The 15,302-nt window shown below is 53.5% G+C and overlaps 2 protein-coding genes across 5 annotated transcripts; both read right to left on the bottom strand.

The window, feature by feature from the left end:
* Positions 1–647: 647 nt before the first annotated feature.
* Hoxb8 (homeobox B8) lies at positions 648–5,877 on the bottom strand. Of its 4 annotated transcripts, none has more exons than XM_078042174.1 (3): positions 5,859–5,877; positions 2,653–3,124; positions 648–1,847 (listed from the first exon to the last, which is right to left on the bottom strand). In XM_078042174.1, the coding sequence occupies exons 2-3, from the start codon at positions 3,074–3,076 to the stop codon at positions 1,540–1,542; spliced, it is 732 nt and encodes a 243-aa protein (XP_077898300.1). In that variant the 5' UTR covers positions 3,077–3,124; positions 5,859–5,877; the 3' UTR covers positions 648–1,539. The 4 variants fall into 4 exon arrangements, with proteins under 4 accessions (XP_077898300.1, XP_077898299.1, XP_077898298.1 ...); XM_078042173.1 differs by lacking the exon at positions 5,859–5,877 and adding an exon at positions 3,435–3,603; XM_078042172.1 differs by lacking the exon at positions 5,859–5,877 and adding an exon at positions 3,408–3,598.
* Positions 5,878–9,547: 3,670 nt separating this feature from the next.
* Hoxb9 (homeobox B9) lies at positions 9,548–14,717 on the bottom strand. The gene is made up of 2 exons (XM_005321714.5): positions 14,086–14,717; positions 9,548–11,486 (listed from the first exon to the last, which is right to left on the bottom strand). The coding sequence occupies exons 1-2, from the start codon at positions 14,600–14,602 to the stop codon at positions 11,251–11,253; spliced, it is 753 nt and encodes a 250-aa protein (XP_005321771.1). The 5' UTR covers positions 14,603–14,717; the 3' UTR covers positions 9,548–11,250.
* Positions 14,718–15,302: the final 585 nt, after the last annotated feature.

Here is a 15,302-nt window from a genome sequence, read left to right on the forward strand (position 1 = left end):
GAGAAAGGAAGGGAGGAAGGAGGCCTGGGGCTCGTGCTCTCTGCTTTCTCGGTTCCGGGAGGCGGATGCTTCAGCCGAGCGTGGCTGCCAGAAGAAGCAGAGGCAGAGAAGGAAGGAAGGCGGCGAGCCACCGCCTCGGAACTGGGCAAAGAAGGTCACATCTCAGAGAGCCAGAGGTGGGGAGGAGGATCTCACCTCCCCTCCGGCTCCCGCCCTCCACCAAAGTCTGAGAAAAATAAAAATATAAGCGTGCTCAGCAGCCCTGCACTTTCATCTTTATCCGCCCCCCTCCCACGGGAGGACACACACTGAAACAAAGAGAGAAGTGGCAGGGGATACAGTCACCAACTGGGCGCATCTCTTCTTCAGCGCGGCCTGGGCGCTGGGGTCTCTGGGGCCGGCAACCTCGGAACGCGAGGGGAGGGGGTTTCTCTGGGCTCCCTCCCTCGTCCCTCTCTCCTCCAATCACATGCAGCCGCCTCCCTCACCCCCTGCGCCCCTGGGCCGAGGGACTCGCACCACCTGCCTCCAGCCCCCGCCCCCTCCTCTCTGCGCCAAGCCTCAGCGGGCCCAGAAGCCTGCTGACCCGCAACCCCCAGCACTGCGAGGCGCCTGGGAGCAAATGAGGAGCGCGGGCCGGGCGGGTCTCAGATTCTCGCTTGTAAACTTTATTGTAACTCTTCCGCCCTTTTCAGGCGCAGACAACAGAACAAAGTATAGAGGAACAACAAAATATATAATTAGCCCTCCCTCCCCCCCCATAAAGCAATTCACGGATACAGGATACATTCTCTTCACAGTAAACCTAAGAACACTTTTAACAATTGCCCACAGCGCGCATGCTAACTAAAGTAATCTCTTTTGAGAAACACTTAAGACAAAATTGTCAAACCAAAGGGGGTGGGGAGGAAAAGAGAGAAGCAAGAGAGAAAGCCAGCGAGCTAGGCAGGGCAGCAGGGAGAGAGGGGTTGGGAGGGGAAATGAGGACGCGGCGAGAGAGGGAGAGAGAGAGAGAGAGAGAGAGAGAGAGAGAGAGAGAGAGAGAGAGAGAGAGAGAGAGAGAGAGAGAGAGAGGGAGACAGAAAGAATTACGGCGTGAATAGGCAGTTTCATGTTGTTGGGAGAACTTAGCAGAAATCAGTACCTTCGGTCATTACAAAGAAGCACGTTCAAAGGAAATAAAGACCATTGCACAAGGAGGCTTTTTACACGGGGCGGGGGTGTGGGGGTTCAGTCGGGCCACGGCCGCTCACCCTCGAAGGGCGAGGGAGTCCTTGCTTAAAATCCTTGTCTTTTTTTCCCACCCGGCCCTCAAGAGAAGGGAAGGAGATCCACGGTAGCTCACACACAGAAGCTATTACGAGATACTACCACTAGCGGGGACTGGCGCGGCAGGGGACGCTGCGGTGGGAGGCCTGGCTCCTGGCCCCGCTCGCAGGGCCAGAGCTCTCTGAGGCGGGGGCGGGCGGGCGGCGGCGGCGGCGTGGGGGGACCAGCGGACTTGCGGGCGGCCGCGGCCCTGGTAGTCCCAGCTGGAGCCTACTTCTTGTCACCCTTCTGCGCGTCGCCCTCGTCCGCCGCCTCTGGGGCCCTCTCCAGCTTCTGTTTCTCCAGCTCCTCCTGCTCGCATTTGCTGCTGGGGAACTTGTCTTTGTTATTCTCTTTTTTCCACTTCATCCTCCTGTTCTGGAACCAGATTTTGACCTGTCTCTCTGTCAGTCCCAGCGCATGCGATACCTCGATCCGCCTCTTGCGAGTCAGATAGGGATTAAATAGGAACTCCTTCTCCAGCTCCAGGGTCTGGTAGCGGCTGTAGGTCTGTCGGCCTCGCCTGCGTCCGGCGGCTGCTGGGAATGGGGGAAAGGGCGAGACGGAGGGGAGGGGAGGGGAGAGTGGGGGAGGGGGCAGAGACAGAGAAGGTTGGAAGATTCGTGAATCAGCCTAGTAGACCAGTATAATAAGAGCAGGGGACCTTCTATCCCGGGCGGGGTGGGGGGGTGAGCTTGGAGGCAGCGGTCAGCGGGGGGGGGGGCGAGGAGAATTAGACACCACTGAATCTAAGGGAGTCAGAAAAAGGGAGCCCCTTCCTCTAATAGCCAGCACCAGAGTTGGGGGGGGTGGTTGAAATCTATTAAAAGTACCATAAAGTTTAGAAGGAAGGATGTGAAGGGGGGATAAGAATAAAAAAGCTGTGGTGGGGACGAATGGACCCACCTTGAAAAGCCCCCAGAGCCTCTGCCCCAGAAGAAAAGTTTCTTCAGGGTAATTAAACTATAAAGCAATTGAGAAGTGCAAAAGTTGAGAGCGCCCCCACTCCCACCACCCTTTTCTGCACTACCCCCCATAAAACAGTAAAAGGGGAAAAAAAGGAGGGGAAGAAGAAGAAAAGTAAAGTAGGGTGAGGGGTTTATGGCTTCAGGAAATGTCGCTTAGCGACCCCCCTTCAAAGGAAACAAAAAGGGAAGAAAGGAAGAAAGGAAGGAAGGAAGAAAGAGAGAGAGAGAGAGAAAGAAAGAGGCATAGGAAATTGGAATAGAGCCGACAAGTCTTGCAAGAGCTGGAGGAAATGCTCCCCTGGCCTGCCCAGCCCCCTGACCGGCCCTGGGCCCTCCCGGCCCCTTCCTGCCCTGGCCAGCCCGTACGGGAGCTCACCTTGCGGGCGCATCCAGGGGAAGAGCTGTGTGGGCGACGGGCTCTGCTCCGAGCCCTCGGCCTCCTCTCCCAGGCCGCTGGCGGCAGCGAGCTTGCAGTCTGCGTACTGCACCAGGTCTGGATCTTGCGCACCGAATAGGCTCTGGCGCTGCAGCGGGTCGTAGCCGTAGAAGTTGCCCGGGTCCCCGTGGCATGCCACGGCGCACGGGTTCTGCTGGTAGGGAGCCGTGGACAGCGACGATGGCCCGTGGTAGAACTCCTGGATTTGCGACGGGTGCTGGAAGCTGCCGCCGCTGCTGGGACCGTACACCACGGTGGGTCGGCCGCCCAGGTCCTGGGCGAAGCCGCAGTCATAATAATTGGGGCGCAGGGACTCCCCGGTTTTGTATTTGGAGAACAGTGAGTTGACGAAATAAGAGCTCATTTTATTGAATTTTGAGGCGGCGGCGGCGGCGGAGGCTGTAGTTGGGGGCTGTTGGGGAGGGGGTGGGGAGGGGGAAAGGGAGGGAGAGAGAGAAAAAAAAAACGCGGATTCGCCGGCTCCTAGTCACCCTCGCCAGGAAAGGAGAGGGAAAGGGAGGAGGAAAAAAAAAAAAGAAAAGAAAGAAAAGGCGAAGAAGATCTCGAAGCCGCCACACTTTTTGTGATTTCCAGGAATAGAAAAGGACAGAGAAGCCTCCAAAAGTCTAAGCTTGCATGGCAGCCGCGGCTCGCTCGCCCTCCCCCCACCCCCCACCCCCCAAACAAAAATATACCGCCACTTAAAGAGGTCCTCGCTTTACATTTCGAAGAAGGGATGCCAGTTCATAAACAGTTTTCGGTGATTTACTTCCCTGCAAATGAGTTGTTTCATATTTTGCACTGTCTTTTCATGATCATTTGCATCCATTAGAGACCCCGCATCCTATTGGCTTCTCCGTACTCCTCCCGGACAGAACGCAGAGCGAGGGTGAGAGCGAGAGAGAGCGAGCGAGAGAGAGAGAGCTAGAGCGAGAGAGCGCCAGGGAGTGAGGAGAGAGCGGAAAAAAAAAAGGAGGGGAAGAAAAAAAAAAAACACCCAGGGAGAGGGGAGAGGGGGAGAGAGAGGGGGAGAGGGAGAGGGGGTGAGAGAATGAATACGGATTAAATCTGTTTAACTACCTACATTAATGAGATATCTCTCGCCTCACAACAAATCAAATACCTTCGCAGACCACCCCCAAAGACTGATGTGGGGGAGTCACGGAAAAAACCACGCGCGTGCACACACACACACACACACACACACACACACAACGCGCCAGGCGTAGGCACGCTGTTAATTTCGCGATTTTAACGAGGCAATTGGAGTCTTTCTAAATGTCAGGGTCGCTTCGGAAAAATGTAAAAGAACACGGTTTAATTGCGCCGAGTTTTAAAAGGTCCTATAAATGTAATTGGTATTTTAATACAAGTTATCAAATCATACAGCTTCCTCTCCTAAACATATTTTCAAACAAACGAGGTAGTCATATTTAAAGCTTTAATGATCAATTTCCTTATTATTGATAAAGGTTTAACTATCGTGTGGAGGGAATTGGCTGGGTAACCGGCCCCCAAAAAACGGCTGTAAACTCTTTAACAAACTATAAAACGCAATAAAGCCGGAGTCTGTTGTTGTTTATGCCGCAGCGCATAAAAGCTGTTAGCATTTTACGAGTTCTTTCCTCTACAGCTATAAAACTGCAGCTTCGATCGCCCCCGCCGCCCGACTGCAGCACGGTGGGGGTGACGAAGCCGAAATGAGAACGATTATGGTTTTTATTTTTTCTTTTTTTCGGTGCAAACGGTTGACTTTTCCTAGACTTTTACTTCCTTCAGCCGTGATAGGCACCTGCCCCCACCCGCTCTCTGGAGACCCCAAACTTGTCCCCCTCTCTGCCACACCCAGGCCACTGGCAGAACTTTCCCTCATTAAACAAACAAGAAAGGATTTTCTGTGGAGGAGTCTGGAAGGTCTTGGAAAGGGACTGATAGTAGAAACTTTCTGGTTAATGGGCAGTGGTGAAGCCCAGAGCAAAGTTCACCCTGCAACTGCTAATTCTGCAGCTTTGCACAATCTCTACTTGTTGGGGGAATGCTAGGGCAGAAAGGGGTCTCCTGAAGGCACTTTTGCCCAGTCAACTCTTTGCAGAGAAGACAAAATGAGGGGAAAGGGTCCTGATACCACCAAAGGGGTGGCACCTCAGAGGGCTGCCCCACACCTGCAACTAGGCCTTGGAACCTAGTAACCAATCCCAATGGGCATCCAACCTTCCTGGGCCAATCCCTCACACCTTCTATGTGACCTTCCCTTGAGAGGACATTGCCAATCCCATCAACCCACCAAAAGAGGGAAAGGCAATGGAGGCTGATGCTAGCCACCCAAACCCTGGTGACTGGTCTTGGTTACTATTGTTCTATGCCCTCCACTGCCCCAGGCAGTGGCTGTAAGATATTTGCTCTGGAGAAGCACTTATTATTCCTCAGGCTCCTCATGGCCCTTTGAGTTACTATCACTACCCCCACTGACCTTGGAGTGGAGGGAAGTGGGATAGAGCAAGACCACTGAGGTTTCCATCTTCTCTCTTTGTCCCTTGGGCAGCCTGTAGTTAAACCTGTCCTCCCTGCAGATCTGGGCACCTGAGCCCTGAAACCCAGAATGCAGAACCAAGTTGATGGTGTGCCACACTCTCAGACCGACCGCCTCCCTACATACCTGGCCTAGCTGTGGTGGTACCCAGACTTTAGAAGGCCCCTATCTGTCAGAACCAATGGTTTCCTGGGGTGTCTGATAGGTGAAGAAAAAAAAAAAAAGGAAGGAAAGACAAGGAGAAAAAAATCTGGAAGCAAAGGCAGAAGTGGCCTGACAAATACATACAATCCATTGTTATTCAGGAAAAGAGTGATTTGCTTTTAGAGACCTTTTGGGGATCCCAATCTTTATAAAAATGAAACTAGCACCTTTTCTAAAGGAAAGTTACCACTGGGGTCACCCAGTTTTTCAAAAGTGAATCCAGAGAATGGGAGAAGAGCAAAAGGGGAGAAGGGGGAGAGAAGAAAAGAGGAGAGAAGGGACAGGAAGAGGATCTGGAATTTTCGGGAGGCTGAGGGGGCGGTAAGGCAGCAGAAGGCAGAGTCAAGTTGTTGATGGAGCGAACATTTTTATCAAGTGCGGGGGATTTTATGGTCATGATTTGAGGACTTACCAGGGAGGTAGAAATTCAATGGCTTGTTCTAAATCATCCCTACACCGTGCCAGAAATTTCTGACGGAAGGAAAATGTTTCTATTATAAGAAAAAAAAAACAAGAAAAAGAGAGAAGATAATTTATAAACACCCAATGGAGCATAGATTTATTTGTGAAGCTCAAGTTAAGAAGAAACTCCACTTTTCTCTTTGCACCCGGTTCTGGGGAGAAAAAAAAAGAGGTTGGGGTAATTTTGCAGGGTTGGTTATCTATTTCTCCTGCAGGTTTATCCGAGGGGAGGCAGGGATCTGGCGGCTTCGGGAGGAATTTGGAAATTTGGATTTGAAGGTGCTGTGGGCAGATACAGCGGCCGATGCCAGAACGAAAAGTGCTTGAGTCCAGGCCTTCATCTGTTAAATTACATAAAGACCGGCGCCCCTAAGGTTTGCCTGGGCAGGGGGGCAGCAGAGCTGGATCCCCCCGCACGGGAGCCACAGCTCTCACCTGGAAGCCGAGGAACGCGGGAGGGAACCGAGCTCCTGCCCCCTGCCGCAGTGCCTGCGCCCACAGCTATCCGAAAACGCGCTTTTCCCGACCCCCGACCCCGACCAACACAGGGAGTGTGGAGCATCCAGAGGAGATATCCGAACCTTCCCGCACCCGCCGCCCTGGGGAACTCATACCCTGCGCCTGGGTCGCCAGGCGCGCGCCCAGCCCAGACCCGGACTGGTACAAAGGCTCTGGAGCCTGAGCTCCAGCGGAGCGACCCCGGGGGCCCAACCGCTTGGGGAACCTCTGAATCCCCATAAAAGCCAAGACTGCATTCCTCCCCAAACTGCCCCATCTCCGGACTGGCTCACCAGGTTCCCTCTCCAGCCAGTGTGGGCAGCCCTCCTCCTGGCAGCTTCCTTTCCATCCGACCCTCTTCTGCGGGTTTGTCCCTCTCACCTGACCTGATCACCCGCATCCGTCGACATTCCGCTTGCTCCCCTGGACGGAAAATGTCATTTTCCCAAGTCAATTCTCTTTGATTTGGACCCATTATTCCTATTATTACTCTTATTCCCCGTTTTTACGCATTTGTTGCCCATCCGAACAGAGCCACTGGGCGAGAAACACTGAGCCCCCATGAGGGAAATTCAGAAAATTGACCATTTGAGGGGAGGGGAACACTACTATATCTGAAATCTATAAAATGGGGTGGAAATACCATAATGAACCCTATATTTTTATTACGTGCAAATTATTCATGACTTTTGGTAGCGCTCAGTTCATAGATTGAGACCCGAACAAGGTGCGGTGTTGGAATAAACCAGAGTCGGTAGGCGCCGCACCAGAAATTTTCACGTGGAGCAAGGGTGCCATCTAGCGGCATTTTTGCAAAAAGGTTCCCACCACCGGTTCTGCCAGGTTCTCTGAGAGCCAGCCACCACCGTGACAAGCGAGAGAAACTTTCATTATTAATAGAAAAGGGGGAGGGAAAGAGCGGGCTAGAGAAAAGACATCGGAATCACGAAACGGTTCATGAAATTGTGCAGATAAAGTAAAAGAAAAAAAAAACACCGGAGGAAGAAAAAAAGAAGTCATAAGCTTTTTTCTTTCTACTTTCAGCCCCCCGCCTGCAACCAGCCCCTTCTACAGAAGACCGCCAAGCAGTGCGCCTTTATGTCCATAAAAGGGGGAGTCAAGCACTTCTCAACCCCCACACTATTGTTTCAAATTCAGACGAGTAACAATTGGGCTATTTGTGGGGGGAGAAGAGGCCTGAGAGGAGGGGATAGGACTGTAAAAGGATCAAGAGGCTGCCCTCTCGCCCAGACGTCTGGCCTTGCCAGACCTGTGTGGGATGTGTGTGGGTGGGTGGGTGTGTGTGCGCGCGCGCGCGTGCGTGAGCACGAGGGCGAGTGTGTGTGCAGGGCCTTCTGGTTTAAGACGCCTGATTTGGGGGGGTGGGGTGAAGAACAAAGACAAGAGTCCAAATTGCAATCTATGAAGCATTTTCAACAACAAAATGTTACTCTCCTTCTCTTTTCTCTCCTCTTTGTCTCCTGGGGTGGGCTTCCCCGAAAGTCCCAAACCTGGAGTCCTGGGCGACTGAGGGTGGGAGCTGCTGGAGAGGGGGCCCACCCATTCCCCTTCCCCGCCAGGCAGGGAGCCCAGGCCCAGCTGCGGCTTTCTCAGCTCCGGAAAGTTTCCCCTCACTGTTTGCTTTGCTGCTGTTTAGTTTCTTAACCTTCAGAAATTTATACGCTATAAACTTTTATAGCGGTCATATTCTTTTATTGCTGCGCACACGGCATTGAATTCCTCTCCCGGCTTGGCTTTTCTCTGCCTCGCACTCTCTCGGTCTCCCTCTCTGAATTTCTCTTTTATGACAACTGATTTCCCCATCTCCGGCTTACTACCATGCGCATCTTCGCCTTTGTTTGTCTTGAAAGAAGCCACCGGGCTGGGGACCCAGGAGCTGCCGCCCGAGGCCACTCCAGGCTCCCTCGCCCCCTTTTTCCTGCAGCACTCCGATCGGCTCCAGCCTCGCCTTTTGCATTTCCTTTGAAGAAACAAGCTGACTCCTTGGCTCAATCTCAGCGCCGGCTGAGCCAACGGAGCCTGGGATGGCCAGGCAATCTAGTCTACACCAGCTATAAAGCCAGATTCATTTCCATCCCTAACGGAACCCTCCTCGGAAGGCGTAAGGGAACCTCGCTATCTCTGCCTCTCTAAGAGGATCACTTCATCCTTTCGTTAGAGAGGGGTAGGCCTGGCATTTTGCAGGCTCTCTTCACTGGGGCCAGTCTTTGTCTCCACCTCTACCCTAATCCACAGGGTCTCTGCGGGTTGCAGTGTGGCAGGGGTGGGCCGGTGAAAAGCTCCAGCAGGAGGCAGCCCCGGGAGCGCCCGCCCCATAGCAGTGGAATCCTAAGGCTTGGAGAAGAAAGGCAAGGATCCCCCAAAATGGGATGTTTGTAAAAAGCCCTGACTGGGACACTGCAGTCTGAGAGGCCCAAAAAGGGCCTCTTGAAATCAAACTTTAATTCTGGGGACTGTTTGGGAAGATAATTCTTTTTTTTCCAATGGAGACATTTGTGTTCCACATTCAGCCCCTACCCAACCAGCGTGTCTCAGAACAAGGCTGCTATTCCATGGCTCTAAAAACCAGGGTGGGGGTGGGGGCAAAGAACCCTATGTGGCTGCTCAAAGAAGTTGTCAAGCCTGGAACCTGTCTAGACCAGTCTACTCTGCTGAAGGGAATAGCAGAGAGGGTATTGCCTTCCTCCCTTGCATGGTATTTTAAAGTGCCCAAGCCAAAGTGGTGATCTCAGTTGCCTGAGAGAAGAGCCACTTCCAGGAGTTATAGAGCAGGCCTTGCCTTCCCTCTGGCTCTCCAGACAATGGGGAGGTCTCCAGAGCAAAGGTCTGGTGGAAGACCCCCTGCTCTAGGAAGACCCAGTCCCCTCTCCAAACCACAGATATTTCTTTTCTTCCTCTTCCAGTCTCCTAGTACTCTTGTTGAATGGCTCTTACTCAATTTAAACACCTTGGGTCGTAATCAGCTAGCTGTCAGCTCCACCGGTGAGTGCCCAGAGGTCTGTAGGGTCTAAGAAGAAACTTAGGGAACACAGCAATCTTTTTTCCCAAGCTATGCTTTTAGCAACTCAGATCTCTACCTATGGTCGACGACAGCCAACACAGAATGAGACTCAGGAGAGATTTATTTTCTAGAGTGATATATATTTTTTGTTCTTTTTCTTTTTTCTTCCAAAACAAACAATTAGAGCTCTAGGCCCCCTGCCCTCCCCACTCCCACCCACAACCCTCCCATATAAGCAACAACTTAAAACAGTCGAGACAATCTCCCCCAAAGAAATCACAAAACACAAGCACAATTTCACAACAGCCACAACAATGCAAAAAAAAAAAATCTACTGGAATGCCCCCTTGCAGGGTCAGGAGAAGCAGAAGCAAGAGTCCTGGAATTGAGGGGATTGAGTAGTGGGCAAGCAGAGTAGGGGAGAGGAAGCAGAGAGTGAGCTTCGCCTGATGCTTAGTTAAGATTTTGCCTCTTTCCTTTGCACGCGGGAACTGTTCCCCAGAAGGATGCACAGAACCAGCCACACAGCAAATCACCACCCAGGCTGGTGCAGTGGGAAGTGAAGCCCAGTGCTGGAGTGGGCAGTCTAACGGTTCTTCCTTGTGTGTCAGGAAACCCAGTGGGATGAAGAGAGATGCGACAGCTCAGTGCCCTGGGGCCATAGCTCCTCCCTATCCCCTATAGCTTACTCCAGGAGAAAGCTGGGAAGTCGATTCACAATAAATTCTCAATCCGAGTCTCCAAACCTGGCTTTCCTGTCTACAATGGGGTTGACATGGGAAGGGTGGGTGAAGGGTTGAGGGAGTGTTCTAGAAGGGGCAGCTTGACTCCCTGGTGCAAGGTGAATTTAGCTGAACAGAGTTGATTTCAGAGCTGAAGGGGATGCAGAAGAATGCAGGGCTGTGCAGAGCAAGAAAAGCTACAGTCTCTGTCAAGTGGGGCACAGATGAAAGGGGGAGGACATTATCAAGGCTCTACAACCCACAGTTTGACCTTCTTTTGTTGGAAGGTGAAGAAAACATCATGCAGAATTAACATTTCCTGCAACAAAATGTATATGGAAGGGGCTCCATCTAAGATAACTTCATAAAACCACTTACTGCCTTTTCTTGCCCTTTCTAGCCAACCACCTTGGGGACTAGGTTGTCCCCATCTGCCACAGGCGGTGTCCTGGGGTATAGTTGGCAATTCCATGTGGGATGGTATTGGGATGCTGAGACTTTGGGCTGCAGCACCTCGCCCAGGCTTCTGTCTAGACATCTTCCTGGTATATATTTGTATCTGGGGTAGAAACCCAAGCTTGCCTGATGATTTGAGAGCTGTTCTGCCAGACTTGGTGTGTGATGTTTGCATCATTTCATTTGACTTAATTTCACCAATTTACTGTGAACTCCAAACTTTATGCCTGTGGGCATTTACTAGGCTGTGTGCAGTTGGCGTGTCCCTGGGTGACTTCTGCTTAGGTGCAGAGAAGGAAAAGGCAAACTGGAAGTGAGGGGTTAGGACTTCTCAGAAAAATTACAGGGGATTCTAGGAGTTTGACTAGCATCTCTCTTTCCTGGTGGCCCATCCCTTTCTTAGGAACCAACTACTTCTATCTTCTAACTTAACAAAACTTTCTTCTGACACCCAGGAAGAAGGGAGGGACAGGTATGGGCAAAGGAAAGGAGGCAGGCTCTAGGTGCAGTTGAGGGATTGTGGAGAGGAAGCCCTTCCCCATTCACTTGAATACATCTCAGACAGCACTGGCTTTGCAGCCATCACATAAATAAGAGCGAGATGGGGAAGGGCTGGGAAAGGCTGGGAAGGGCAGGGGTGATCTTTACTCCTTGCCCTGCTCCTTATTCATTTTCTTCATTTTCATCCGCCGGTTCTGAAACCAGATTTTGACTTGTCTCTCACTCAGATTGAGGAGTCTGGCCACTTCGTGCCTGCGGTCCCTGGTGAGGTACATATTGAACAGAAACTCCTTCTCTAGCTCCAGCGTCTGGTATTTGGTGTAGGGACAGCGCTTTTTCCGGGAAGAGCGGGCGTGCAGCCAGTTGGCAGAGGGGTTGGCTGAAAGAGAAGCAGGGATAGAATCAAAGGAAGGAAGGGGGTGAAGGGCCCCAGACCAAGAAGTGCACCCTTGGTCTCCTCTCTCCATCTGACATTGGAGAAGAGCACCTGGGCCTTCAAGCTTCCAGACAAGGTCCCAGAAATGGGCCAGCAGCCACTATAGACACTTTAGAAAGGATGAAGCCAAACTTGTGCCTAGGCTTCCTCACATACTTTCAGAGCTTCAAGAATGCCTCAAGTTCTCTCAATCTATTTCCACTTGGATCCAAACTGGTAGGACTCAGGTCAGAGCCCAGCATGTCTGGAGCCCCACCATCAGCACACTAGAATGGCTAGGTGAGGTCAGCCTGAAGGATCCCTGGCTCTAGGTCTTAGAGGAGAGATGAGGAATTGGGAGAGGGAGAATGGCTTCTCTTCAGTCATATCCAAGAGATCCCCTAGTACACCCTGCCCTGATCATGAGAGAGCTTGCATCTCTAGGCCACATGGCAGCAGGCATGTGTAGCTACATAGACATTCCCCCTCCCTGCCACCACACACCACAAATATGGGTCCACACTTAGAGCCGCAAACATTCAGCACACTCCAATTCATGAGCAACCCAATTGCAACCATTTATCAACTCCAGCCTCTGGACAGGGAAGCACTAGGGCTCACAGATTACTTATGGCTGCAATAGCCTCTTCTTTTCTGCTGCTCAGCTTGCAGTTTGGTTAACACAAGTTCAGGGAAACTGGGGGGGGGGGGCAAAATTGCTCCAGTCCCAAGGTGGAGAGCCAGAGATAAGGTAGGAGTAACAGAGAGCTCTTCACAGCACATCTAGCCTTTTAATTGGTCCTGTATATGTGGAAGGGGACAGATAAAGGGGGCAGATACTGAGTTAAAGAAGGGCAAAAAGAGGAAACAAAAATATATACAGGGTTCTCTTTTTCTCCTTACAATCTTTCCCCAGACCCTAGAACTCAGAAAAGTTGCCAAATAAAGCTGAGCTAATTAAAAATAATATCCACCCTCTCCCAGCTTTCTTCTCCCCAAATGAAAAGCATTGAATTAAAAAAAAATATTCAGTTCATCCTACACTAAGCACCATGTCTTACCAATTTGCAGCACTATTAATGTGATTGTCTGGGATGGGACCCACAGCCGCATTAAATATGAAAGAGGGGAAAAAAACTGTTAATAATTGATCCTAGCCAAATGGCCGCCTTGCAATAATGGGCTTTCCAGGCAGATTAGGGGTATGGGGTGGTGGTGTCTGAGTATGTGAGGGAGGGTTTGGGAAGAGCTGTTTCCCCAAATGCCAGCTCTTATGGTTTGACCTGGCTGGTTGGAGGTGTGGGACCCACAAGGAGCCTGGGGAGAGTGGGGCAGCTTTTTACTTTTTGCAGGCAAGGAGCTCCAAAGGTTCAGTGGACCACTCTATTGGTGGGATCTGGTGCGGCGCACAGAAACTAAAAATCTGACTCTTTACTCCCCCAAATGATTAAGAGGTGAGGACTCAACCCACCGGCATGCATGTAGGTTATTGTTTGGGGCTAAGAGCCCCCAATTGACTTGCCCTTCTCTGCTTAAAAAATTCGAGAGAACCCTCTCCTCCCAGCTAGCAGCACCTTCTGGAAATTAGCCAGACTTGGGGTTCTGACAGGGGTGCTATTGAGGAGAAGGAGGCGAGGAGAAATTCCCCAGGAAGGGTAAAGTTCTCCGCCTCTCCTCACCCGTCTTTGCCCCCACCACTCTTCTCCCTGGGGTCTCTTCGGGATGTCACCTTCTCTGCTCTGGCGGTGGGCCCCGAAATTCGGAAGTGATTCCCCGACTCCCCGCGAGGCGGACAGCCTTGGCTGGGGCTAAGGAGCCCCGCGGAGAGCAGCGGGAGCCACAGAAAAGGAAGCGGCAACCCGAGCGAGGATGCCTGAAGAGGGGAGGGGGCCACCGGAGGGAAGGCTCCCGGGGAGGGGCCGGCGCATCCGGGGAGGGGGCTCAGTCACCGCATCCTGGGCTTCCCCCGCCCCTCCCGGCGCCGGCTGCGGACCCTGCGCGGCTACTGCGCGAGATCTGCTAGGAACAATCCTCCGCCAAGCTGTTGCATCGCAAATAAAATCCTAATGAGCCCCCTCCCCCTTCCCCTTGGCCGGCTTTTACGGTCTGCGCGTGGCTCGGGGAGCTCTGCCAGCCGCGCGGTCCGGGGCAGCCCCGTACGCTCCGGTCGGTGCCGGCGCAGGGTCTTGGCCTCACTGGCCATCAGCCCCCAGCTCCTCCAGCTCCTCTCCCGGCTGTTGCGGGTCTTATCCGGCTTTCAACCGGGGCCTCGGGGAAAGAGGGGGAAGGGAGGGTGAGAGACCAGCGAGTTGGTCCCTGAGCCCCAGTTCCCCACAGGACTTGAGAGCAGTGGGGGCGGCGTTGCTCAGCGGTTTCAAGGACATTCGGCATTTTCCTCTCCCTTCTTCCTTCCTGCTTCCCTTCCTTCATCTTTCCTCCACCCCGAGCTCTCTCCGGCCATCGCCGCGTTTTCCCTTCACATTGTCCCAGTTTATTGCCTCTCCCCTCCCCTCCCCCTCGCCTGGCCTTCGGCCTGGGTATTTCCTCACTTTTTATAACTTACTTTGATCCGGCCTCTCTTTGTCCTCGCTTCCTTCGCAAATTTTATTGTCCCCGTAGCCGGGTCTTTGATTAGACAGGACGGCCTCCCTGCCCGCCGAAGTTTCCAAACTGTACTCGGGCGTGCCCTGTTTGAGCAGCTCCCCAGGCGCGCCCAGCAGCGGCTCCGCCTTCACCGCCGCCTGGCCCTGCCCCGGGGCAGCTTCGCCGCGAGGCGCGGGCTCCAGCCAGGTGCGGAGGTACCTGCTCTCGGCCGGCGGGACGCCCTGGGGCTGGATGTAGGGGTGGTAGACAGACGGCAGGCTTCCGGACGCGTGCGGGCTCAGCGGCGCCCAGGAGGCGCCGAACACCGGCGCTTTGGGCTGGAAGCTGCACGAGGGGAACTCCAGGTGCTCCGCGTGGCCCGGCTGCCGCGGGCTCGCGTACTGGCCGGAAGGAAACTTGGCTGGAGGCGCGTCCTCACTCTCGTGACTTATGATCGAGTCGACATAATAGCTGCTAAGCGTCCCAGAAATGGACATTCTCAGACATTATCCGGGCGCTCGCAGGGGGAAGGGAAGCGCTCGCGCGGCGGCGCCCAAGCAGGGAGAGGTGGCACCCGGACCGGTGTGAGGGCTTTCGGACGCGACCCCCCCAACCCCCCACCCTCCCACCCCCACCCCCTGCTCAACTTCTCAGCCAACAAAGTACAGTGGAGCAGCCCGGCTCAGCGCTCCTTGCAAAATGATTGGTCAAAGTTTTTCCGACTGCCTGATAAAGCGTCAGCTCCGACATAAATCAATCGGGCGAGGGGGCTGCGCTCTCGCTGTCATCCGTCCGCACTGCATTCCATATCGAGGATGGATTGTTTTATGCTGATGCAATGTGCTATCACGTCAGGGCTCCGGCGGCCACGTAACCCCAGCCTGAGCTGCTGGCCGCCCGGCCTCCTCCCGCCTTTGCAGGAAGGGGGGGGGTATTCTCGACATGGGGCGGCGGGGGCGGAGGAGAGGCGGAGGCAAGCAGCGGGCTGCCGCGCAAGGGGGACGGCAGCAGTGGAGCCCTCTCCCTAGGCGGGTCGGAGAGGGAGGGAGGGAGAGCAGGCAGAGGGAGAGAGAGCGCGACCCAGCCCCGGGAGCAGCCAGAGAGGTCCCACAGGATAATTAAAGAGGAGGTAGTTCTGCCCCCCCCCAACACCTCCACCTCCACCCCGCAGGCCCTCATTTCCTCTTCTCTGTCCCC

This window comes from Ictidomys tridecemlineatus, chromosome 3, assembly GCF_052094955.1.
Source record: "Ictidomys tridecemlineatus isolate mIctTri1 chromosome 3, mIctTri1.hap1, whole genome shotgun sequence".
NCBI classification, from domain to species: Eukaryota; Metazoa; Chordata; class Mammalia; order Rodentia; family Sciuridae; genus Ictidomys; species Ictidomys tridecemlineatus.